Source organism: Anopheles coustani, chromosome 2, assembly GCF_943734705.1.
Source record: "Anopheles coustani chromosome 2, idAnoCousDA_361_x.2, whole genome shotgun sequence".
Lineage (NCBI taxonomy): Eukaryota > Metazoa > Arthropoda > Insecta > Diptera > Culicidae > Anopheles > Anopheles coustani.
Window position 1 is genome coordinate 79,043,592 of NC_071289.1, and position 27,368 is coordinate 79,070,959.

The 27,368-nt window shown below is 44.7% G+C and overlaps 1 protein-coding gene across 3 annotated transcripts; it reads right to left on the minus strand.

The window, feature by feature from the left end:
* LOC131263357 (protein spinster) lies at positions 1 to 27,231 on the minus strand. 3 transcript variants are annotated; one of them, XR_009178249.1, is made up of 8 exons: positions 26,019 to 27,231; positions 7,015 to 7,372; positions 6,618 to 6,944; positions 5,557 to 5,818; positions 3,403 to 3,501; positions 2,971 to 3,328; positions 2,256 to 2,670; positions 1 to 1,774 (listed from the first exon to the last, which is right to left on the minus strand). XR_009178249.1 is itself a non-coding variant. In XM_058265544.1 (7 exons), the coding sequence occupies exons 1-7, from the start codon at positions 26,455 to 26,457 to the stop codon at positions 1,692 to 1,694; spliced, it is 1,926 nt and encodes a 641-aa protein (XP_058121527.1). In that variant the 5' UTR covers positions 26,458 to 27,231; the 3' UTR covers positions 1 to 1,691. The 3 variants fall into 3 exon arrangements, 1 of the variants encoding a protein (XP_058121527.1); XR_009178250.1 differs by lacking the exon at positions 5,557 to 5,818 and adding an exon at positions 6,193 to 6,454; XM_058265544.1 differs by lacking the exon at positions 2,256 to 2,670.
* Positions 27,232 to 27,368: the final 137 nt, after the last annotated feature.

The window sequence follows — 27,368 nt, forward strand, 5'->3', positions numbered from 1 at the left end:
TACAGTTTTTCAGTTATATTTAAACTTCAATCCATTTTCTCGTTCATTCAGTTCATTCCCGGCCCAAAACAAGACAAAATGATAAACAGAAAATCTAATAATAAATATGCTTCCGCTTTCTAATAAACTTTCCTATTCTACTGCTCGTCATCTTCAGCCTAATTCATCCCTTGCATGATGAATTCTATTAAATCACGGTATTTAGTTTAGGGGTTTTGGTCGCCTTGGTTCAGCAGGGGGTACAATCTCCGCGTCCGAGGGGAGGCAAGAGTTTCCCTCTATCTTACTGTGGGGGAGGAGATATAAGAGCCGTATGTATACACCGGCAAAGGTCGAAAGACAAGAATCACTTCTCATATCGACAGTCTCTCTATATCGTGAATATTGACTTGCCGGGGGGAAGAAATACTTGAAATTGATAAGGTTTGATCCACTAATTCAACATGCTTGCGAAATTTGCTACCACTCTCTCTCTCTTCAAACATTTGCCTAACACGTTTTGTTGGCGTTTGTGCCTTGCCTTTGCTTTTTTTCGCCGTTTTTTTGTCAGTCAATTGCAGCTGTTGGCCGCCAATTTGTCAACTATCGGTATTCCAATAAACACATTCTATCACGCGAATAATTTAGTCTACCCGGCAAACTCAAATGGCCCCTTGTTCTTTTCCGCTTCAGAGTTTATGGACTTATATACCAATCCTTTCGTATCTCCGTAGTTCCGTATTTTGCCTTACTCTAGGCAAGGCATTCAATGCTCCCTTTTCCCTATCGTACCGTAGTGTGTCGTCGTACAATTATTCAGAATCACGTTGGAACATGTGGAAAGGGCGGGTTTTTAATTTACAACCGACCTTTATGGTGATGACCTACGTTTTGCAGAAGAAACGCGTTACGTTCGCGTACTCCTAAACTAGAAACAATGTCCCTGAACAGCAAAACTGCTATCAATCCTATCTTCCTAATGCGTGTGTTTAGGGTATGCGTATTTGAGTGTCTAATTGTTTTGGGTTCTAGAGTAGAGTAGTTCTATGTACACACCCTGTCCTTAAATTGCTAATGCTTTCCCAACCAACCGCAAAAAAAAATTAATTTTAAATCCTAAATTTGATACATAACCGATCATCCGCGATGCGTGATCGTAGGATAAACCGATCGATTGCCTACAGCTTTTGGGAGTTTACTTTTTGTGGTTTTTTTTTGTTATGTGTGTTTTTGATATTTTTCTACATTCAGATACATTTTCTTAAACGTATCTATTGATTGGTAGGGATTTGATTTGCTCCATTTTTTTTAGGTTGAGAAAATCATTACCGTTTCCCTATGCTAACCGAGCTGAAACGGTGTGTGATGTGGTAATGTGCTCCTAGAAGAAATTGCGAGAGCAGCGAATGACCGAGGAGGTCACCGCAAGGAGGACCATCTTCTCACGCGCGGTTACCTCTGTACGCGATACTCAGTTCTGTTTAGTTCTCTATCCTTAACCCTACCGCGATCGAGCACACTTGGGAACACCCTGGGTTCCCCCCGTAGTATCTTTGCGGTCATCGATCACGATCATCCTACAACAAGATAGAACGGTTTTGCTCGTCTCACTTTGAAATGCATATGCCAATCGCTACGTGCACGGCGGGGACGTTTCTCTGTTGGACGAGGCGGGAGTCTTTTGTTGTTCGCTTCCTTCTACACGCGGCATTTTATGGTGCGCTTGGTAACGTGTCTTCCATGTCGGAGACCGAGCCTTCCAGTCGGTGTGCGGAGGCACTGCTCGATTGATTCGCTGTTAAGGGGATGAGATTTGCATCACAAAGGTAATTAATGTGGGACCAACAATAAGGACGGTTAACATGTAGAAGGAAAACTCGTTGTGTTAAGAACGCAAAAGCTACCGGCGAACACGATTTCAAAAGTTAAGCAAGAAAAGACGTAAAAAAACACAAACTAACAAAACAAACGACAATCTGGTACAAAAAGAAGACAATAAGATTCAAAAGAACGAAGAAAAGAATAGAATCACCATGCAAAACTTGGCAATATAAAAATGCTATGCAGCATTTCTAAAACCAAACAAGAGTCCAAAAGGATGAAATTAGAAGAACAATCAAACCTACGAACAAAACAGAAAGTTGACGGAAAGATTGAGAGCAAAAGGGACACAAACTACTAAAACCGAATTCATTCTACGCACACGGCACACATCACAAGAAACCACACGGGAAAAGAGGGAAAACCTTCATGACCGAATGCAATGTGGCACTGACCTAAAGCAAGTGAATGGCAAGTAAGAAGCGTCTAACCAGCGGGTATTGTTTCGGAGTGTCCCCCGGGGACACTCAACACAACCGCCTTCGATTCGTAACGTGTTTTCTTTTTGGTGTTGGGATTATCCTTTTTTCCACAGGACGGAGGAAGGGGATGGCAAAGGGATTACAGATCACAGACTAGCACGGGTCGATGGGGGGAACGGATGGATGGATGATCGGATCCACTCGGGATGATGACGCTGTTACGAACCGAAGGACACCACCAATTAGATCACTTCACTTGGTTGCCGGCGCCGTTAGGAGGTCGCAGCAATGGTGCTACCACTGGCCACCGCCGTCCGCAGCGACCGTTGACCGTCGTCCGTACCGTTGCCGTCCGATCCGGAGCTTTCGCTGAGCTCGAGCTGACATCCTGTGACAAACGAACGCGCGTGCCACACGCACAAATGTGTGATAATGGATTGAAGAAAATCATCGGTGACCCACAACAGGAAGGATGTGCGGAAACGAGCGAGATGAACCAAAGAACGCATGAGAGTGAAATGGAAAAATGTGTGACGAAGAAAAGACAAAAAAAAACGTTGCAGCAAAAAGCGTGGTAAAGGGTTTTATCTCGTTAGGAAACGTTCGTCCAAGCGAAGTGAGATCAACGGAACTAGCAGCAAAAGAGCGGAGGAACCACACGGAATGGAACGGTTAAACTGATCCTTACCACTGATCGCCTGGTCTACGCGTTGCCGATCGCGCACGATGTAAATGGCGGTCATCATGAAGAACACTCCGCCGAGGATCTCCACGAAGCAGGTGGAGAACAGGGCGTACTGGAGGGCACGGAACTTTACCAGTGGCGAGTCATCTTCCGGGTCCGGCACTGTCTGATCCATCGACGGTGCTAACGTGGTCGTCGTCGTCGTCGTCGTCGTCGTCGCATTGATGACTTCCAGTGCAGTGACGGTAACATTTTCGGCCAGTTGCGACAAACTGCGCATGCTGATCGCTGGCCGTACCATTTCGAAGCCGGAGTACGCATCGGCGGACAGCCGGATCACTCGCTTGATAGCTTCCGACATCTATTAAGAACACAAAAGAGACGAAAAAATTAAGACAAATTCGAGATGATAGCACGTAGTACAAGAGGACTTACCAAACCAACAAAGTAAGGACTGCCGGCGTCTCCGAATGCATGGGAGATCAGAATCTGGAAAGCTTCAGCGGTTGATCGTCTCGTCGGTACAACGACATACTGTTGAAACGGATAGCGACGACGGGATAAACGACAAAAAGACACATTATTAGTCGGTGTTCTTTTAAGATGGTTTGTTATTAGTTGATGAGAAAAAGGATGGAGCGTTGTTCCGGTACCAACTGGGCTGATTCAAACATGTTTATATGATGTTAATAACAAGATGCGCGAGTTGCTTTCTCTATGTGAATTGTGAAATTGATGAAATAATAAAATAACTGTAGAAACCAGTTTTGAACTATTTGTCGTGCGTGCCGATTGCATACATTCGTTTGCAAATGTCATTTTAGATAATTGCACTACCTTACAAGAGAGGGCGCTACTTCCGTGAGAGAGATGAATTAATTCAAATTTGCAATCCGTTAAAACAAAAGCAATGGACCTGTCGACCAACGCTTATAAACGCATTCGTGACAGTTTGACCAAAAAATAAAACAAAAACTACAGATTTTTAAAACCAAAACAAAGGCCTTTAAAGACGGAAAATTGTGGGTTATAACCACGTTTAAGTTAATTAAACAAGCCACACTGATCTATGGTTGGTTTTTTTATGTGCGGCTTGTGACAATCTATACATCCGATTTATTTAAAAGTAAAATCTATATCATGCCAGAGCATGATCCAGAACTGCCGCGAACAACACGTTTACGTTTGCTTCACGAGCACCGAATCGCATTTGGGATTGTCTGGGCCGGTGCAGATATTTTACGGTACTGTACTGCGTTGTCGTCGGTTTAAGTAAGTCTGACTGAACGTTTTGGTTACGTTTTGCTTTGTTTTAAATTGATCATTTAATTTATCTCTCTTTTCGGAAGATGCCCTGTGTTTATCGTCGACAATTTGGAAATTATCAAAACGTTGAAGCACCAGCGATGATTTTCTTTTAAATGATAACCAAAAATTACACACACGCACACTCACACAAACACAAAGAACGTGGAAAAAATTAGGAAAGGGAATGTTTAAATTTTTGTCTGGGGTAATCCAAAAATACACAAAAACGGGGAATGTGGTTGTTTGAGAGAGGGTTGAAAAATTAGGACCCTCGTTTAATGCGGGTGGTAAGCCACACACTCAGACATTTGCAATTTGCGGTGGTGGGAATTAGTAGGTGAGGATTTACACTTTTCCCCGATGACCGAAGCATTGGTGGTAAAATCACAAAAGAAAAATCAAATGGGAAGTCTATCGAACGATAGAAACACGTGTCCGGAAATTAAAATTTCCTATGCGCGAAAGAAAAGCCACCCAGACGGGATTGGAGAAAATTGGCCGGAAGTAACAAAACTAGCTCCCGACTGTCTGGCGGCACGATTTACGCGAAACTGTTACGCGAGTTGATTATTACTTGCAGTCACGAAAGGACCCTCCAAAGGGGCATTACTGAGAACGTCTAGTAAAAGGGGAAGTGTTTCAATGGACTAGCGACTAGAGTAGCCACATTGAAGGTACGAAATGTTTACTGGAAATGAAAAAAATACAATTGAATGAGTAGTTCATTCCGTTGGTTTAAATTTTGTCGGCAGCTACATGAACATTTTCTTAAAAAAATCATCATTAAAACTTTATCGGTAAAACACAAAACTTTGTACAAATTATATTCAATTTCCAACACCATCTAAGAGAAGTGTTTTTGTAGCTCACATAAGATCCATCACCATTTCCACGATCACCATCTATCACGGAAAGAGAATAAAAAAGCCAAAGCGTGCATAGGTTTACGGGTGTTCAGGAATAGGAGGTAGAGTTTTGGGAATTCAGGTTTAGTAAAAGGATGGTGCTGTGTGAGAGCTTGTGTGCTCAAACGGGGACGATGTTTTAAAGAAGCAACAAACAGAAACAACAAAAGCTAACGAGTGGTAGTAGTAGGTCGAAAGGTGATAAAGTAGTAGTGAAGAGTAGTAGATACACAACATTGTTTGAAGCAGCTGCAGTTGGTTTTTAGGTTTACGCCAGAACAACAGAACAACAACAACGGAGGGTGGGTGGTAGTACACAACAGAGTGGTGATGGTCCGGTTTTCGGTTTGTTCGGGTTTTGCTTGCTGTCTCTTACCAGTAAAATATCCGCCACGATCGCCCAATTGAGATTCAGTGCTAGTTCGGCGAAAAAGATAAGCGCGTAGGTCGCGATAATGTTCACGCGTGCGGCGAACAACACGCCGAGCAGGAGGGGAGCGCTCACGAGCAGCCCGCCCGCACAGATGTACGGGTCGGCCTGCGGGAACTTGATGCTGAGCCGCGTCGACAGGTACGAACCGAGCGGTACGCCGATAATACCGGTCGTCATCGTGATGGCACCAAATATGAACGACACCCTAACGGACGAATTATGCATAGATTGTCACAAAGCCGGTGCAAGGAAAGTCGCACGATTTAGTACAAATCAGTGAACCAGCGTCGCCACCAACCAAGCGAACAGGTGGATGGAGTGGAAGGAATAGAGAAAAAAGAGAGAGAGAAAGAAGAAAAATAATTGATTAATTTTGAAGAAACACAAAAAACGAGTAGTGCCAAAAATATCTTGGTAACATCTAAAACGAAAAGCTTTGAGTAGTTTAGTTTCCGCCCGATCCGGATTACGATCTTCCTTAACCGATGACGGTGGTGTGCCGCTTTTTGTCCAATGGAATCCATTCCATCCTTTTTTGGTTCTTTGTACAACCTTCTCCAGGCTTCGCGCCCTTCTTACCAGCAGCATATCGGCCACGATGGGCCAGGACAGATTGAGGGCCATCTCGGCGAAGAACACCAGCGTGAAGCACCAGGCGCCACTGTACTTGATCACGACCAGCGCCAGATAGATTAGCGGCGAGCTCGTGATGAGCCCGGCGGCGCAGATCAGTGGGTCGCAGTTGGCGTACCGGGGCCGTAGACGCGTTGCCAGAAACGAACCGAGCGGAACGCCGATCAAACCAGCCAGCATCGCCACGATGCCGAAGCGCTGGGACACTCTTCAATGGTGCAGGCAAAGGAATGATTTGTTAGAAGAGGGGGGTCAGATAACTAGATATAGGGGCTCCTGGGAAAGAAACGTTAAACATCGCGTCTTGGAGGACGACGCGATGGAACCTCCTCGTCGATAGAATTTCAACCGCAAGTGGGTTCGATACTTACTCGTTCAGTGTGACATGCTCGTTGCCCGCCTGGGATGTCAAACCGAGATGGATGAACTTCGGGCCCCACCAGGCCAGCGCACCGGCCACGAAGGCAACGCACGTGAAGCCTGCGGTCGACAGCATGAACGAGGGATTACGCATGACCGCCTTGATGTCCTCACCGTACGAGGTGGCCTGCATATGATGCGATCCTTCGCTCTGTCCGCGTTCCGGGTCCCGCAGCATGATGATCAGCACGACGGCGATCAGCCCCAGGAACGGTGTCACCCGAAGTGCCCACACCCACGAGTTCATCAGACTGGCCATCTGCGCACCGATGATGTACCTAAAAGAAGAACCATAAGCATAATTAGGGGGGTCATTCAGGAGGACCACGTCCACGGCAAACACCTTACCCGCATCCAGACCCAACCGGGATCGCGAAGTAGAACAGGGCGAGCATTTTCGAGCGCATTTCGCCTACGAACAGATCGGAGATGATCGTCGGTGCGATCGTACTGTACGAGGCCTCCCCGATGCCGACCAGCGCCCGGAAGGTGATGAACCAGCCGAACTGGTGCATGTACGAGCCGAGCAGTGTCGTGGTGCTCCACAGCGACACACCGAGCACCATGATCCACTTGCGGGAGTACCGGTCGCCCAGGTACCCGAAGAGGGGCGCGCAGATCATGTACGACAGGACGAAGGCCGTCTGCAGCAGGCCGCCCTCGTCATCGCCTATCTTGAAGTGGTCCTGTATTTCGGTCAGCACACCTGCAAAGGGAAACGGCAAACAAACGGAACGAAAACGGAAAAAAGAGGAGTTAATCAAACTGCCCAGATTCACTTCAATTCGTCCCGTCGTTAGACGCTGCATGCGAAAAGCAATTTCCGGCAAACAAAAAATAACTAAAACCCGTTCTTTTTTACAACATCTTCTTGTGGCACGGCAGAAGGTAACGAAAATGGCAAACATGGGTCTCGGTACACGGACAAGGTAAGTCGTCATGAGACAGCGTACGTCACCGCAAACCTCACCTGATGGAAGGCTGTAACGAATTGGCTTTTGTTCCGGTGACGTAAATTTGACCTCTCTTGTTTGCAAGACGAAGTTTGGTATTTTTTATATCATATTTCACTAGTTTTCCTGAAGTTTCATCTTCTTAACAACTCTAGACTGATAAAATCATTCCAGTTCTGTCTTATGATAGGTACAAACTCATAGCTTTTGCGTAAATTCGTATATTGTTTTCAATTGCATTTTGTTAACCCACTGTTTACAGCTTGATTTTGCCAACTTTGTTTCTCCGATTGAATGGTGGGTTCAACGAGATGTTAAATATTGAAAATAAATGCTGCTGCACTTTTCTTTAGGCAGTTAGTTAGTGGATCACTTTCTTATGCATAATAAATAGGGGCATTCGATTAAACTTTGGCAAATTGCGGTGTTCCTCTTGTTTATTAAGCAGTTTCGTACGTTCGCCCTTTCTGCGCCGAATAGAAGCAACGGAAGTGTAAATGACTTCACGGCGCGTCCATAACCAATTAGCACCGATTTGCAAAGCTCAATGGTCACCCTCCCGAGGTTTCATGTCGGTGTTGGTGCTAACCGAGTGACTTTACAGGATGTTGGTTGGACAATGTATTTCTTAACAAAGTACTAACCTATTGCATCATTTAAACGAGACGATTTAAACTTTCTTCTAAACCACTAAGCACCCTCCACCGTCCCATCGTACGATCCGTGAACGTGACGTACACGAAGGACATCGGAAGATCGCGGTTCGCGACTTTGAACCGTGACACGGCAAGAGCGTATGTGGCATGTCGTTGTTGTTGTCTTCCGATTCTTACGGTTGTTGAGCGCTGATGTCTAAGCGCCATCGAGAAGACCAAACAACACATTGGCTTTAGAATAGTTTATTTTTACTTCCGTTCGGACCGACGAGGAACGCTGAGGGACAGTTGAAAGTCGACAACAGAGTGTTATGGTTGCATCACCGAGGAAAGCTGTAATGCGGATTGACGGTGATGAGGTGCATAGCAGTAGGAAGTAAGTCCTTACCGACATGGCAACGACCATTTTTGGAGGTTATACCGTGGTTAATACCACATACACGTTAGGAGGGCTTTAAAAATCATTGGTTAGATTTGTGGATCATTTTGGTAGACTTTTTTAGACATTGAAAGAGTCATTTATTTTGCTTTTTAAAGCATTTCTTTTCGTAATTTAAAACATGAATCAATGAAAATTCTATATCATGAAAACCTGATGTACGTGGGAAAATTACCTCTGAATATTTTTTTAAGTTTTCCCAACCATAACTCACCAATCCACTTGTTTAATGGACGTGAGACTTCAAAACCTGTCTGATGAAAAAATTGTCCGCGCGATCTTTAACGACATGGGCGGGCCACAGTCAATTGACATTTCATCAAATTGATCTCACCGTTTCCAGGAGAGTTCAGTGTCAATTTCGACACTGGACGCGGGGCAAAAGATCACCCGCCAAATTGACGGTAAATTGGCGAAATTGATTGATATCGGTGGCGAAGGCCGGACACTTTCAAGCGCAGGGCGTGTACGATCACGGGAGTCGATTGAGTTACGATCGTGTGGAATCCACCGCAACAGACCGATGGTTTTATAGTGGAGTTTACAATTCGAGCAGATGTTTAACTCTTGGGTTGGCCTTGGGAAGTTGCTCTTGAGCGATCGGACATGGTCAGACTGTGGGGCAAATTGTTTGTCGAAGAGGCGATGGGGAAGATGTTGCTGGAATGCAAAAATCTCATTCAACGGTTTTGTTTCATTTACATCGGGTGAAACTTCCATACGAAGGCCGAGAAATGAAATTCATTTCAGTCCCACCCAGGCGCTGCAGGATCCTCATCATCATCATCACGATGACAGCACGACGATGAGAGACGATCGCATTAGTCATCGTTTGATTAATCCTAATGAAACCGAGATAAACAAAACGTCAGTGCGCGTCGGGGTGATGATCGCGCATCGTACGATAATTTTTGGATCTCGTTTTTTGCGGCAAAAATATCGTCCGAACGATCGAGCTTTTCTTTTTTTTTCTTGGCACAGCATCAAGCGACGTAGAAAACGCCAAAACACACACATACTTTGACTCTTGCATTGGGTGAGGATCGCGTGATCGCGTCGGCATATGTGCGTACTTGCAATCGACGTACCATGAAGGGAGCATCCGGGAATGAAAAAAAACGGTTCGTGTGGTATGTTTACATCGCATTTTTCTTTTTTTCTAAAGAATGCATTTTCCGTTCGAGATGAAACGTCGGAGGAGTGAAGAATTATATTCCGCACTTAAATCGAATGCTCCAGTATGGATGAAGTGTTGTGTTTGTGAATCTTCCTACCGAATTCACCTCGTATTTTGTAGAAAAAATCCATTAATCTCGAAGGTGAAGAAACATGTTGAAAAGAGGAAATGAATGACGTCTAGCCCTGCATATTCAATCACAGCGTGATGATGCACTCGAAGGATCTAAACAAACAACGAAGAATCTTGCTGCGGTTGTTTCTGTGGCGTTGGCGTTAGGTCCACTTCCCCCAAACACAACATATCTCCTCCGCCGTCTAAACACACACATTCATTCAACGGCACGCTCCCGCGATGGTTCGATTTATTGATATAGCCCTAACCCATCAATGTAAACATCCCGCAAATGGACAGGAAGGGATCAAAACACCGGCCACCGGGTGACGTTTCGGTAAGCAGCAAGTCAAACCCCTCTACCACTTCGAATGCCGACCGGCATATCGGCCCTTAACCTTTAGGGCGATCGCCCTCAAGCCTAAAGACATGATCTAAGCTGATCACCCTCATTCTCTGTGGTATGATCCCCGACGCGGTGATTCCTCCCAGCTTGGGGAACCCTTTTTCTCAAGTAGTTTTCACTTTTACACCCTTTTCTGAGGAGAATAATCCTACCGCCGGAGTGGGTAGCTATAACCGGTCCTAAAATAAACCTTGCGGCGGAGATGATGCGATCGGTCCCTCTGACATCTTTGTGCAGCATGTGCAGAGTATAGCGCTGCAGCTGGAATCCATCAAGTGGCATAAAACTTAACCCCTCTAGCACTGCATTCGGTGATGATTGATCGAACTCAGCCGCCCTTAAAGTTCTCGATGCTGCTACTGACTTATCGTACCACTCTCACGAAACTGGTTGGGCATGATATCCGTACTATCTGCGGCATGTCAACTTTTTAACGGCGAACACCAGTTTATGGTCTTCTGACATGTTTACGATTCCCCGATCGAGTGGAAACGGTGGTTGCAAGTTGGATGGAAAAACATATAAACTCACACTTGCCGAAGTCTTAAAACGGGATCGTTTTCACGGCGATTGTCTACGGGCCATAATCTCTGCAGGTTAATTCAATTATTCATTCCACCCAAAATGCGTGGTGCTAGTGGCTGTCTTCAATGACACAGTCCTTGAGTACGAGGTGTAGTCACACGACGAGTATGTATCACGTGTTAAGATACGGTCAAGTGCACCTCCATATAGATAGTGCGCGCCGAATAGACAAATAGACAAACACTCCAAGAAGCGGAGAGCGCGCGCCGGGCGCACTCCCTGGCGGCCATGACTCAGTTCCTGCATTACCATTTGCGCGGGCCACTATTTGCCTCCGTAATCAGAGACGAGAAGTAGTTGTAGTCATCCGGAGCAGACATCGTAGGTCAGTTGAGAGCATCGGGACCGGTTTTGGATGTTGTTGCCACACCAGTGGAGAGGTACTAGCGTTTGATAGGATGGAAGAACTTTGAGAGTGCTAATTGAATGGCACTTCAAAGTGTCGCAGTTATTCTACAGAGAGCTAGTGGAATTCGTTTTTTTAAACATTTTTAGCGAGTTCATATACTTCATTGCAGTGAATTCTCTTCACCGAGAGTTTGTGGTAATTAACACTCTACTTTTTCGGTCCAAGATTTACACCATAAATGTGAAATGGGTTTGACCTTTGGAGTACCAGGAGTTAAATGAAAAACTCTCCCATTCGTGCCATGAAACACTCGATCTGAAGGAGTTTGAAAACAGATAACATTGTTCTCCATTGCTCGACCATTTAGTTGTTATAAGATTGTACCGCGAAACATTCCTCGTAGCCGCCAATCGCCCCTCTGGTACTTCACCCTAGAAACACATAATTTATCGTTACGACGCAAAGGTGACACGCGCCACCACCTTTCCGATGTTGAATCTCACAATCTTACATAATAATGGTCATCTTTTCGTCCGCAGCAGAGAGAGATTGCATCGCAAAGTACACTGTTGTGCGTGAAATGGACTTGGCCGCCCGCGTCGTGGAAGGGAGAAATAAGGGTAGCAACTTTGTATAAATAGTCAGACAAGGCCCCCACTCCCCCCCACCGTACTCCCATACCGATACGAGAAGCAAATTTCACCACGCTGGTGGTGCTGGCACATCAAGTTTGTGGTGACGTGAAATGTTTGGCCAACCATCATCCGACAACAAACCAGCGAACCAGCGAACCAAGCGGGCGAAAGCTGCAGTTTGCAACGGTGTGACCTAAATAAGGTGAGAATAAATTTGACATAACACCAACTTTCGCCAGCCATCATAAAACTGATCCGATACGGAGGAGGTCTTGGAAAATTGGATTTATTCACTTATTTTTAGCTGTGCGATCGTGCGTTCGTCGGAGGTGTTTTAGGTAATGATACTAATGTTTGCCATTAAAACAAACGGTGTGCCGCTACATCGGACGATAAATCGATTGTTTGTTTTGTTTATGCGTCATTCCTGTACCATAACCAACGCAGTCTGGGACTGTTTATCGTATAATCATAATCTCTGCCGACTAAAACAACAAATTTGCGGGGTGCCAAACCGCCTCGATCCGGCCGATCGTACCGAGGCAACGCTCTGTATTCTTATCAGCAAACCAAGCCATAACTTCCTCGGGGGATGATGTTGTCATCCTGCGGCAACGTACTGATACGGTGGCCTATGTGGAATGCGTCCAACAGCGTCTAACCCACCACCGTTACCGGTACGTCACCAACCAACCGGCGTGGCATCTCTTTGGCGGATGGAGAGTTGGATACGTGGTAACAACGGGGTGGTGGGGCCGCGAAAGGGTGACACACACACACACTGACACGTAATGCTGCCGCGTGGACCTGGCAAACGATGCTTTGGTTAAACCTGTTTCCCACCCCTTACAGGGTTTTTCTTTTCTGAAGAAGAGCAAAGTACAAACACGAGCTAATGGGAGGCAACGGTTGAGAATGAAGCAAAAATTAACGACCGGTTCAAACTGGCCAGTTCAAAATAACAACAAAAAAACCCCGCTCATGCAAAATGTAGCCAGTGAAAATTCAAACGACGCCCCAGTATAATAATAGTAAGGCAGCTCCCGACGTAAGCGAAAGAGCACGCCTTTGCGCATACATAACGGACACACTTCACCGTCCTCAGCCCCCACCACCCCTTGGGGAAAGATACGCATACCGTCTGTCTCGTGGCCACCCCTCTTGGATCTTGTTTCCGCCGGCTTCGCTCGGCGCGGCACCCCCAAGGGAAGGACGTTGGACGGCCCCTAGCAGTGACGTCACATCGCATCGACAGCTAATCGTGCGCCGATTGGTCGGTTTCGGATCGCGCCACTTCTTTCATGTTCGCGAGCCGCAGCCGCAGAAGTGGGAAGCGTACGCGTCACGCAGGGGTCGGCAAGCGGTTTGGGGAAAAGGGCCAGATGATAGCAAAATGTTAAGACTAAGGAAAATCTTAATGAAATATATAATGTAGTTGCTACGAATGATTACGACTTTATCTAGAAACTACAGAAAATTATATACAATCTTTAGTTTGTACAACACAAATAAAGATCGTGTGCATTTTCATAATGTGTTGTTTTTTGTCAAGACCTGTAGAATGTGATCGTGTCTAACGTGAACGCTAGTCTTGTTTATCATCGATATCATCTGACAATCTCTGTAATATGTTTAACTAGCTTGACGCCCCGGCGTTGCTCGGTGAAGAAAAGGTTGAGAAAAGATTTTTGGTTTTACTCTTTACTTGAAAGTTTGAATTAATTTATTAGTTACAATAACGGCATATTTAAATGTATGAAATTTCATGAATTTCCCCGTGACGTATAAACCTTAGGGTAACTATGTTGGATACACCTTGACATTTGTTTACATGCTTGTTTTGTTTGTGTTAGTAAAACTGAGTTTAAATTGTAAAATATAGATAATTTAATCAAAAAATAGTGATCAAACAAACCTTCAACAACATCTGCAGTACTTAAACTTAATGTGTGAAAAGTTTCAGAAGCGACGGTTCAGTATTGGTCGAGTTTTTAGTGTACACCGAACTCCATACATAAAAAACAGCTAAAATATGTAGTAGATGTTTCAAAGTCGACGGTTCAGTATTGGTCGAGTTTTTAGTGTACACAAAATTCCATACATAAAAGGCTAAAATGTATAATAGATAAATAAATCGTAACACGTTTCAGTTTTCAAGAGCCAGTCCGAGCAAGAGAAACAATGTGTCGCTTCCAACTACAACTTAAACTCTACGTTTCATGAAACATTTTTACAATTCATTGATATCTAATCTCAACAAAAGTTACAAAGAAATCGTCAACACACATTTTGGGAACAAGAATGTCACCCACATTTGGGTGACGCAGCGTAGTATCATTTGAAATTTCTCAGAGACAATGCAATAGATGATTATTATATATGTTCTATAAAAGTGACAGAGAGACTTTTATAGATGTTCTATAAAAGTGGTTCGATGTGTACAAAAGAAACAAATAGATATAGTGGCATTGTCGCCCGCTTTTTATTCTCATAAGATATATTGTGGAAGCACTGATACCGAGTCAACATTAAAATATGGAAGTGAGGTTTCTGCGATGCAAACCAGTTCAGGGCGCGGCCCAAAGCTTGCCAACCCCTGGGACACTGCGTCATGTGAAGCAGATGCCGCCGATAGAGTAGCTCCCACACAACACCACGTACGAGGTCTCCCCAATAGGGAGCCTCACACACACACACACACACTTTGGGGCTTCCCTCCACCGTGGAGCCACGCCAAACGGAAGTCGCTTTAGCATCGGGTGGAGGACTTTTAAAATGTGCGCTTCTGCACGTTGCAGTAGATTTGCGCGGTGCACGGAATCTTCTTCTATTCCGACTGGGAAAGGGTTTTGCCGATTTTTCGTGCGTGGTTTGAGGTCCACCGGGTTAAAGAGAGTGGGGTGACGGGGAAGTGGGGTGATGAAACAGAAAATGCAAAGAATTTTGCATTTAAACGACGGGTGATCTTTTACATCGGCGACGAGGGGTAACATTTTTTTAAACGACGTTTAAAAATAGTACCCGGCGTACGCTGTTTTGGCCCTGGTTGGTCGGTTGAACAGGCGATCAGTACTTTACACAGGAAGGTGTTGCTGATGCAATCTGGCAAACGCCGGCAACAAGCGTAGTTGTTATTGTGACTGTTGGACGGTTATTAGGTGGACCTCGTTTTTGCACACCGTACGTAGGATTGGGAAACGAAAGTTGGAGCCACCGTGGGAAATATGTTGGTTGCACTGGTGTGCGAGGATCACCCCGTAGGCTCCTTTCTCTAGCCTCAAAGCCCCCTCCTTGGAAGCGGGTCAACAACACCATCGAAGCAAAGGTTATTGAGATGCACCGATTAAAAAGTAAACATCATCAAGATTTGTGGGATGTTCACAGCCGTAGCTCTATTTTTGTAGAAGCCGCACCCTCGACCGAAGTCTCGTGTAAGAAACAGAGCTGATAAGACCGCTCCGCTCTCCGTACAGATGCGGATCCAATGTTCACATCCTGGAGCAACGTCGAGGTCAGACTGTCCGTATTGACCTCCATCGGCGGACGGACATTGCTCATTCTCAAATCACTCGCCTAATAATAATAATACTGACCCGGTGACGTCGTGCATGGGGCAACAACACGGACGAATCATCGCGTGATTCAAACGTTTGCTAGTAAACAAAAATCGTACGACCAGCGCCGCGCCTCATGGTCACCGATACTAAGCAAACGTGCGCCGTGGGCCTTTAAAATATGTGGCTGCGTCATCCACGAGGAGGGTGTTTTCCCAGAACACGTGACACGATTCAAATTTATTATTACTTTGGGAAATACGGCTACGATAACTGACTAAACGACTGTGTGATAAAATGAAACATAAAAACAGGAATTGTTTAAGCAATATGGTTGAACTAATGAAGTGTTAACAAAACAAAACATGGCACAGTAAATGGAATTTCCTATCGTTTGTTAAGAACAAAACAATGATAAACATTTAACATGCTATTGGTATAGGAATGTCTCCTTATTTTTTTATTAAATTGAATATTAAATTATCAACAACAAAACAACTACGAAAGCATAAAACAAGCCTATTTAAAATTGACATTAATTAATTAAAAATTTTAATTTAATTCAAAGCGATAGCATATAAAAATAATCCTATTCAGCAACAAATAGAATAAGAGGGATGATTATTTGATGGTTTCCATACTTGAGCAAGATGTTTAAAATAGAACCTGATTGCATTTGCCATAAATAATGTGTAGTGAAATGAAATGAATGTTCACAGCACCACCACAAATTGTCTAGACAGCAGCAAAGGAGCAGCAAAAGAATATTAACATACGGCGCCGCATCCATCTAAATGCAGAAACAATTGCCTGTTTGTTGGCCACCCCTTTTCCGGAACGGGTCGGTCAAGAGCCTTGGTGGACAGAAACCCTCACACCGAAACCTGGAAGTCGGCCACGTCATGGAGGCAACTAAAACATTAGCATAAGCCATAACATATGGTTGCGACTGCGCGATTTCCGATTGGCTTCCCATCGTCCCGTGTCGTACGATGTTTGATTACAGAGAGAGCCCATATCGGTTCGCTTGCAAAGGCAACACCCATGCCGGTCGCCTGACCATCACCACCCTCCTCCTAGCCCGTGGTGATGTTGAGTCGCAAGAATGTCCTTAATCTTGCCCAAGTCGTTGAGAGGGACGATTAATGCGGTTTTGAGACAGTTGGTAACGAGTTCTTGGGCAACCTGTCGGGGGATCTGGGTTGATATGTCGTGCACCGGAAATGATGTAAAATGTTGAACACCTCCACCTTAATACTCGGGGGAGGCCCTTACACTTACGGTATGCCACACTGTTGAGATGGTGGTAAAAGGTCTTATCTCGAAGTGCACGACTGCACTGGAAGACGGCGATGATTGCCAAGACACAACACCGGTCCTGCAGTGAAGCAGGCAAATTGTCTCAATTTACCGATCTTGCTGGCGAAGGGAAACCCCCCTTGTCCGTTCAATTCCCCGACCAAAAGACACATCATTATCTCTTTCGCTCTGTTGTACAAAACCACGATCATGTTGGAGGACAACATGGGGGTGTTCTTATTTTTCTCTTCATTTTTGTTTATTGAACAAAAATGTTTATTCTTGCCGGGGATCGATGCCGGAGCCGGGGTGGGAGGTGGAGGGTTGCGCCACCCATGATATAATTATCGCTAATTGTCCGCCTGAAACGCGCTAACGCCACGTTGCGATACACACGTACACAGTGTGAGTTGTGTGGTGTGGTGTCCCGCTATCACCATCGCTGGCGTCATCTATCGACGAGATATGGCGCGTGATTGCGTGATGCGCAGTGGTCCAATCTTCGAAGCCGCGTTTGGATGGAATGGAGCAAAAATAAACCATCTCGTATCAGACCGCTTCGATCACTTATCAAACGGCACTTATTGGCAGCGAATCGTACGATCGTGATGCAACAAAATTTCTTCTTTCTTTATTGCAGCTCGAACGATTAAACGAACCCCGAACAATTTTGGCCACCCGAAGGAGCCGATATCAGGAGATAAAGAAGTTGCGACAACCCTCGTTTGCAGAATTTCAACGCGATAATTTTAAATGTTCCGTTTACACTCTGTTACTCTGAGTAATGCCAATTGTTGATTAAAGGTAGTAGGGGTTCCATTTTTCACACATTTAGTCATATGTTGTTTAGCTTGAATGTTAGTATAATAATTCAATGCGATAAAGCCATATATGTGATAAATGTGATCCACGATAAAACGAACGAAAAGAACAAAAAACTAACAAAATTAATTTTAATAACAATCACAACTGAAAATAGAACAATTGGTATGGAAATCCCTAAAATATTACAAAAAAAAACTACCGTTCGAAAAACTTGTAAACAGCACACAATAATATGTAAGAGGTAGAGGAACAAAACGAAAATAGAAAAAATAGTATTAAAATTCCGAAAAAGTTTTTATAAACACTGTGATGTAATGTTTACTTCACTTAGTGTTTAACACTAGTCGTACTAGAAAAAAAGTCTACACCTAATTATACCGAGTGCGTCAAAAGGACGCATCTATTCTTACCCCTGTATTACAAGGGGTTATTTATCAACTGAGGATATTCTCAATTTAAAATACGTTATTCTCATCATAAAACATTGTTTGAGTATTGGCATTTGTTTTATTAATTTGCCAAAAAGGACTGTTTCTCAAGTATTACCAAAAGTAATTATTGAATCGTATCTTAAAAGTAAGTGAAATTAACGCGATAATGGTATTATGAGTGCTGAGAAAACAGAATTGTGCAAATGATATTCAAATTGACTGACGTTTTCCATTGAACAGTTAGACTATAATTGCTTCTTGCATTAATTTATGATATTTTACATTCTGATGATGATTTATGGAAATGAAGGAAATAGAAACATGCATACTTATTAGGTTACTTAGAGCATACCAATACTATCTGTACCGTTGTAGGTACTGTATTTTAAAATTTTATTGCTTCTGGATGTGCACAGCTTCGCTTCCTGGTCCACGTGACTCGATGCACAATGAAGTAGGTGCGTTTAATTTTCGCCACGTGCGACAAAAGGTGGAGAATTTTGTCACGACACCCGAAGTGTACTCTCTAAACGTAACGGTATTTGCTGCGACTGGATGGAATGTAATTGGGTCCCATTACATGCCCCGTCGATTGGAATGTAAACACAGAATGACTGCGCCTTCGTCGAAGCGATCGAAAAAACAAAACTTCGTTCGATAAAAATGCATATTAGCTCAATAAACATGTCAGACCTCTCACGTTGTTGCAGGGATTTGTATATCTGTTGTTTTGTCTAGCTTGTTGGGGCGAATGGAAAAATTATTCCACATTCCACTTTTTGTAACACAATACCGAGAGAGCATTTAAAACTGTTTATTTTTGTGTCACCGCTGTAATGCAGGGAAATATGCTACTAATGCAAGAAAGAAAATGGACGAAGCGGACGATCAGTTTTTTTTCTTCCTCCCCGCCCGATCGATGTGGAATGTAAATGTGACTCACACTTGACGCCACCGGGCGGTGATTGATTTGTGTTTTTCTGTCTCCAAGCTCGAAGCTGTCATTCACTCTGGGGGAAGTGATACCCAAGCTGGGGCGCTTCAACTCCCGGATTATCACGCCATCCGTCAGGCTTTGAGAACATCTTCCAAGTGCGTCCCGCTGGATCTTGCAGCAACATCCGAAGGGATCGACGATCGGAAAAACGATGAGCTTGTTACGCCCTGATGTGTTCTAATGATCGCAGTTTGAGCATCCATGATGGATTCCACATTGCCTCGAAAGGTATGGGTGGGCAGGGGGGGACAACGATGGATTATCGCCCGAGGGTCACCAAGGGCTTCCAATTCCGCCCCCAAACGTCAGCCCACGGGAGGCAGAGTTTTAAATTGATCGCCTATTTGGAAGTGGTTCTCCCCCGCGTGGAAAATGCATTAGCCACCGAGTGACAGCCAGTGCGCGGGTGGAAAACCCCCACAGGCACACAGCTCTTCTTTAAAATCCATACGTCCCACACCTTGTACCACCTCCTTCCCTGTGGTGAGGAAATTTAATTTAAACCGGAGATAATTTATGTTGCATTCTTTCTATAGGGTGTTCCCGCCCGCCTCCCGGTGGTTTAACAACTGCATGTGCATCCCCATCCTTCCATCCGATGCCGCCCGCCCACGTTGGCCTATCGGGAAACGGGCCAGAGTGCAGCATAATGGAAATGTTATCGCCCCCCGGTTGATGCCTACCCCTTTTTATCGTTTCCATTCTATCGAAAGTCGAGCCTTGTTTGGGTTGGTTTGGTTGGTTTTTCAACTAAATTCTACCCACACTTTCTCCGTGGATCGTGAAGGTGGCGATCACATTAAGAAGATTATATTTATTAGACTTTCGAAGACTTGGTCTCTGAAAGCCCACCTTCGTGGAATTGATTTCGAGAATCTTATAGCTCTTAAAGGTAGAGTTTAGTGGTGAAATCGAATTCACAGGAAAATTATCGGAAGCATACAATTTATATTTCCCCATCCAACCGGTAGAAGGAGTCTGAGGAAAGTGTCGATCTTCGATCGTACGATACAAAGTAAACATCAACCAACAAAACTCGCACACCATCGCAACCGTTATGTTTGCAAAGAAATCGAAGCCGGGCTCTTCGGACACACATCACATTCCTTTGGCGAACGTTCGCTTCTGGAACGTTCAATTTCAAGGAGCCGCACGGCGGCAACAGATGTGGTGTTCGGTGTGTTTGGTAAGCAGGCAAGAGGCGACGCACACCGCCATATGTGCGTACAGTTTCTGCGTTTCACAAACGCCCGTTTGTCCAATTTGCGAAACACTTCTTCACGGAGCTTGGGAAACCACGGTGGGCAAACAAAAAATGGAGAGCGTCTTGGCACAGACGTTTTTTTTTATACAAACACCAGGAAGCACTGGGCGCAGATGAAGGCAGAAAGGGCAATCTTCGTCAGTATAAAGCCATCAAATGTTTTTAATGAATTACAACAACAACAAAAAACATACATAAAATAAAAAGAAGTGAGAGAATGGTACTGCTGTTGGATATCCCTTCGTTCGTTCTGGGGTGTCTTGGGATACTTTAAAGTGTCTTTATTTTGGAAATAAATGGCACATGCATACGGTACAATAAAAAAAGTTTCCACCTTCACGCTTGGACAATTGTGAAGAGAAGTGTTCTCAAGAAGAAGGAGAACGCGGGACAGAAATAAAATCGACCTAAGAGAAGGCTCTTTCTTGACGACGGAGGTACGATATAAAGTGACGTATTTCAGAATGAAGTATGTTCTGTGGTGAGACTGTAGCAAGTAAAAAGGGAAATATATCATACTTCCAACCAATAATCCCCGAGTTCGAAAAACAAAATTCGCGAATCTATAAAACAAAATGACATACGTCGCGTAAATTGTCAAATTTGACATCCCCAACCTATTGCGCACGTTTGGACTAGAGGGGCCTTATATTTGTGACCGTGTTGGTTGCAAATAAAAATGAAATTTTTTTTTTTATCGTTTTCATGTCACCTTCCGCGAGAGGGTGGGGACGACCCATTTTCCACACCCCCTCCGGAGAAGGTCGCCGCCCATGAATGGCCAAGACATGTTAGTGGGATTGGGTTTTTTGGTGTAGGTTACCTTGAATGTTGGATTCGTTTGAACGTACAGGTGTTTATGATGTTTTAAATTTCATCTTTTATTTTATATCGCCCAAGTGCATCCAAAACAAAATCCTCCCCAAAAATCCATACCACTCATCCGCGATCGTCCCGCTTGAATGCATCCCAGCTAAACCGAAAGTTGGGCACCTACAAACCGCTACCGCCATCTGCACACCGTAAAAGAAAGTAAGCCAGCAGGAATTCAATAAACGGAGGAAAAATTCACATTCCCGCTCTCACTACGACTAAACGTGTAACATCGCGGTGACGGGATCTACGGCGCGGCTCGGCTGGAGAAATTGCGCTCGATCGAAACACTTGGGCGCAGAAACAAAATTCACTCCGAAAGTGCTGTTTTTTCCAAAATAAAACAACCCAAAAATGGAGCACCAGGGTGTGCTGGGGTCTGGGGGGGTTTGTTGCCGGTAGAGAAATTGAAAAGAAAATTTGATTCCAGTGAAATTGCTTTTACTTTTCGAACTTTATTTCCTAAAGGGAGTCAATCAAGGGGCAAAGAGAAGTGGAGCGAGCGTTTACGAATGGGTTTTTGCAGATGAGTCGTGTAACTTTCGATTTTTTACTTGACGCTTGACTGTCTTTTCAAGTTTAAAGGGGAAAAAATGAAGCAGTACCATATTGTACGGAAACTAAGGTAATTATTCAAATGGTGACACAGCTTCGACGGTAACCAGTAAAGTCCTAGTTCCACCAAACAACAAACTCCCGAAGTTGTTGGCAAGTTATTTTACAGATTATGCCACAGTCTAACTGGAAAATAATTACGCTAATGGTGGGCCCAAACAAGACAGACATTCGAATCCGAAATGTACGCCGAAACACGGTGACACATTTTCCCTCCAACCCCAAGGCTGTACGACCCGGGTATAAGTAATGACTCTGAGTCATCTTCAAGCCCCCCCCAAATGTGGGAGGAGTAATCAATTTTGTTCTGCCTTTCTCTTTCAATATTTACCCAAGTTGCAATTCCCAACCAAAGTAAAATGTTTGCATTTCTCCTGCGTCGTTCCAAGATTTCCAAGCGGAGCCGTACGGTTGAAGCTTCTGTTGAATTAAATGATAAAAAAGGAGGCAAGAACAAGTCAGCTTTTTTAATTGGACATGGCATCGGGTCGCCACCAATTCGAAGCGAATCTTGTGCGATCGTAATACCAACACACAGCTCCAACAGTACGCCCTCTTACGATACACGAGACGAACGTCGGAGCATGGTTGGGATGGTGTATTTCCTTTGCGGGACTTGTGGACTTTACTTACGATCTGGAGAGTAGGATGACTAACCGCAAGCCAAATAAGAGGATGACGGTACGCAGAAAATAATTTTGTAAAGTACATCCATTTAACTCGACGCCACAATGAAAAATTCATTCATGAAAAAAAAGGTAAACGAACGAATGACTTGTCTCAGATTCTTCCACCGGGGAACTAGGAAGGGTATGAATGAAAGAAGAGCGCCTATTATTTCTGAGCTCGAGTGTAAAACAATTCCGGTTCTACCCGCAAGCGATGCAGCTCGAGTTCCTCCATTCAAGACCATTGCATAAGAACCCACACATCGTGCCGACGGGGTGGACAAAGCGATCCTCGGTACCAATTATCGCTGCCGTTGCCGCGGGTGTTGGTTTATTCATGGCATTTTTCTTTGCCCTATTTTCTCGTAGATGCAGTTGGAGAAAGCGAACCACTACGAAGGAGTGAAAGTGAAAACTGTGAAACTCAATTAGAACCCTTCAAGAAGGTACGGCGAAGCTATTTGCTGGGGGGCGACACACGGGAGAACACGTGTTTGCTTCTTGGGAGAAAGCCATAGAGAGGGTTTTTGGATGTCGTCTATATTTTGTGCTTAGTTACGATCAAACTGGAATGACACACAATATTCTATATTACAAAATATCTAGCAATCCTGACGGTTCTTTCTCTGCAATTTTTAACAATGTTTTAACACTAGAACCACCGGACCAGTCGTCATTTTGACTTTTGGTCAGGTACTTTTTCAATCACGATAATTTCTTAAGGTTGAACAATTCTACCAAACGTTGATGCACGACTTTCACACACCCAAAGGAATGTTAATTTTTATGTATTCAAAAATTTTCTTTTTAATAATGAAAACAATTTGCGCTAAAGTTTCAAGCGTAAAAATCGCGGTTGTTCTAGTGTTAAGGATCTTATGGAGCATCTTTGATAAGATGTAAAAACACCCCACCCTTCGTTCGTTTTCTTTACAGGCTATTTTACCTTTCCATTCGTCTGTTAAACTAAGCACAAAACAATACAATTACGTGGCACGAGCAGCACAATTTCTGCGATCTCATACACACCCCCCCCTGTCGAATCCCACACCCTCGTGTAAAAGCGTTCATTCTGGCGCTGCTCGAAATATAATTGAATTTTACTCCCCCGCAGTTAATAGCATTACCGTTCGTTCTGCTTTAACCGGCAGAGAGGCAAGGCAGCACGAATTAAGATTAGCTGGCTGGCCACCGGTTTCTTGCCTATCCGAAACCGTAGAACTCGCACTCGCTGCGCAACGGAACCTTCTTTCGCGAAGACGCGTGAAACGATGGTTCGGTTGGGGAAATGGGGGGTGGTTAATTTGGAAGTGGTGGCGCATAATGCCCAATCAACTGCAATCATCAACCGCGCCGGTCAAAATTATGACTGACAAATGGGTTTTCGAGTGTTGGAGCAGAAGCACCGAAGCCGAGCACGGCCTTTGGCTCGAAAATATTTCAACGACCTCGTGCCGGAGGGGGAGGATGCCCCCGGACCCGGAAAAAGGGTTGAGGGTGGTGGACGTTGGTGCGTCTACCGAGTGCGTCTGTAAAATGTAAGATGCACTGCGGGCTACCGAAAGTAAAAATCCTCAGTCCTAAGAGGATCAAACAAATTCCCTGCTGGTAAAGAAATATTACCTTAATTTATCTTTTCCCAAAAAATGTTCACCCTTCGGAGGGTGTTTGGGCGTAGCAAATAAACGAAATTAAACATTTTTGAACGAAGGATAACCGCAGGGGAGGGAAGTAACCCATCCTGTACCCTGTTTACCAAACAGGGGAAAAAGGACATTGTGGCGTGTCAAAAGTGTCTCGATCGAACCGGGACGATACGGGACGACCACCACCAGCCGCTAAGGGGACGAGTTATTGGGCTGGACAAATTGTTCGATACGTGCACGCACGTCAAACCCGCCGCTTTTCCGGGCCGATGCGGTCGATGCGGCGCAGGGAGGGAGGGCATTATTATTTATTGTAACACACCATAATCAAGCGCATTATTTGCCCAACGAGAGATATCGCGCGTCCCGGTGGAAGAAAGTGCAGGAGGGTGTGCCGGCGATTTGATTATTCTCGGGTTTTTGTTGATTTTTAATCTGGATAAGGAATCTCCATCATTATTTCTCACTGCATTCTCCGGAGGGTCCCTTCACGGAGCGAAATGCAATAAATAACGTCATACATGAAACTTAAAAAAATGACTTACATTCACTTTTTGTTCATCCTTCAGCCCATCCCACGTTTGACAATATCGAACATAACGTTCGTTCCATTCCTTAAGCCTTCGAAAATGAGCCGATAGTGTGATTGTGGAAGGATTATGGGAAGATTAATCGAGGGACCTAAGGGTGCTACCAAAAAAAAAGGGACAATATAGGGGGAAAAAGACATTTTTCCTTATGGTGTTAAATGAGCGTGTAGATCGCAAGCCCATAACAAATATGGTAGGTGGAAAATATGTTGAAGTGAGAAAAAAATAAGGCTAAGGGGTGTTTGATAGATAAGAAAATATGGAACGGCACGTTACCAAAATTGGAAATTTAGCATGACTGACAAAACTTATCGGCTGATCGAAAAACCACTAGTCATAAGTGTGTTCATGGATGATTATTATTGTACCAAAGCGTGTTTCGATGCGTTTATGAATAGTAAAAAGGATTTCATATCTATAAAATCAAACAAAACTAGACTTTGGGAAACCCCAAACAGAACAAAAAAAATTAAAGACAGAAACGAGACGAATATTTTTCCCATAGAAGATAAGTTTTGACGGGCGATTTGTATTCATTGCTTGCGTCTCGGTAAAGATAAGATGCCTGCCCAACGTTTCGTCGAAGGGTGTTGTTTCCGAGGGTGACTTTTTCTCTATCATTCGGGTGATAACAAGAGGTTCCAGATGCAGGTTCCCTCAAATTGTAATTTTGTAGGGTGATCAACATTGGTATTGATTCTTTCCAATCAACAATAAAAGAACGGATGATTTAGGCTTTTATTTTTATGAACCCACACAAGATTTGGTATATGTACAACCATTCAAAGATGTATGCTTCCATTCAAACCGACGTGATTAAAGGGCAATACCTTCTCAATGCCGCTTACCACAATTAACCGTAGAATGCAGTCAAAAGGTGCAGCGGGCTGTACTTGCATTCTCCGTTCGTGTGTGAAACGATGAAATCAGGAGAAGGAGGAGCAAGAGATTAAGAATTCATGTACGTAACCTTTGGGGGTCTTTTGCGTTGGCGTGTATTGGGTGATGAGAATTTTTCTTTTTTACAAAAACCCTGCAGTGGTTGAATACGTGCATCATTATTATTTAAAATCCCTGCGGCGAAGATACCGACGTTTCCGGCCCAAGACAAATTGCGATGCATTGTGTGGAAACTTGAAGTGCATGTTACAGTGTAGGGAGAAGATTCCAGGAGAGCAACCTGTTGATTATTCAACAGGCTTTTTGCGGCCCTTACCAAAGAATGGCGCACAATTTGGGGGAACGCCATGCGGGTGAAGTAAAGTGAGCCACATACCTGCAATCGTAAACCGGTCCATGTAGTTGATGAGGTTGACGAAGCAGAGTACTCCAACGGTGAACCAAGCGTTGGCCCCTATCGAGCCAAACGTTGTCGTGGTCGTCGTCGTCGTCGAATCATCTTCGTGCCGATGGGTTCTCCGATGGTCTACGTCAATGTCCGCGTCGTCCAGCGATGACGACACGGAGTCCGAATCGGTGGGCATGAGGCGCTGCTGTGAGTTGGTGGCCGGTATTTTGCCAGCCGGATTTGACTGAATTGTCCCGCTACCGGTCCCACCCGTCCCCGTCACCATGGCGGAGCCACTGTTACTATTGCCGCCCGGCATGATCGTGCTGTTGCTGAGACCGAGGGGCGTTGTTCCGGTGCCTCCCGCTTCCACGGGATCGATCGGTGGCTCCGATGCTACTTTGTGATAACCCTGGCTGGACGGCATCCGAATACGGGACCCTGGTGTTTTTGGAATCGATCGTCCAGAAGAAATTACAGCTTCTCCTAACGCCGTCGATCACGCCACTCAAGACAATGGACTGCTTTCCGTCACTTTCTTTCCACAACCGGAATGGTGCTGTGTTGTTGTGGCACGTGGACAAGGTAAGTGGTTATGTGGCAACGGCAAAATCGTACGATACGCTACGCGGCGTTACTTTCTTCCACGCGGGCGCAATGTAAACATACGCGACCTGCGATCACAATGCACCACCACACACCAGCAAACGGTGATCATGCGATCATACGTACAGACACACACAAACACAAACACGCACGATCTGCACTTGCGAACTGATGATGTATGCCGCTCGTTGCAAATGATGGCGGTGATGATGCACCACCATAAATACGTGGTAGCTAACAAATAAATACAATACAACTGGCCACGATTGGCACACCGCGATGCACAAGTTCGTTCTTTTATTTCCCTGCTGTTGCTCGCACAATCGCCCAACGATCGAAAAACGGGATCTCGAGTAGAATCTTTCCTTCTTGCTGCTATTTATACACTTTCGAAGTGCTTTTTCGCGAAGGTGCCGCTACTGTTTGCGTACGTACGTGAAAGATAACTTCGGACGCTTGGAGGTTAGGTTGCACCACACAATCAGTCCTTTTAGCTTCGAGTCTCTGGAACACTGACCAGTTTCGCGGAAAAGTGCTCCGTCAACAGGGCCGGATAAAGATCCGCCAATAATGGACGAGATTGATAACGGAGCTGCGAAAAACACGTCTGACTGTGGAGACGGTAAGTTGTAAACTGACGTCTTGTCGTTTGACAACCGACGAGCAAACGTCACAAATTCAAACGCGAGGAGTTGGTTAACTCCAAATCATGACTCGGAATGAGTCTTTGCT

What these genes read in the sequence shown, in the direction of transcription:
- LOC131263357 (XM_058265544.1), bottom strand. Translation starts at nt 26,457, where the DNA reads ATGCCGTCCAGCCAGGGTTATCACAAAGTAGCATCGGAGCCACCGATC. An exon ending in TCGTGGCGGATATTTTACTG is followed by an intron (nt 3,502 to 5,556) that starts GTAAGAGACAGC and finishes CCGTTTCAACAG; the next exon opens with TATGTCGTTGTACCGACGAG. An exon ending in GTCCTTACTTTGTTGGTTTG is followed by an intron (nt 3,329 to 3,402) that starts GTAAGTCCTCTT and finishes TGTTCTTAATAG; the next exon opens with ATGTCGGAAGCTATCAAGCG.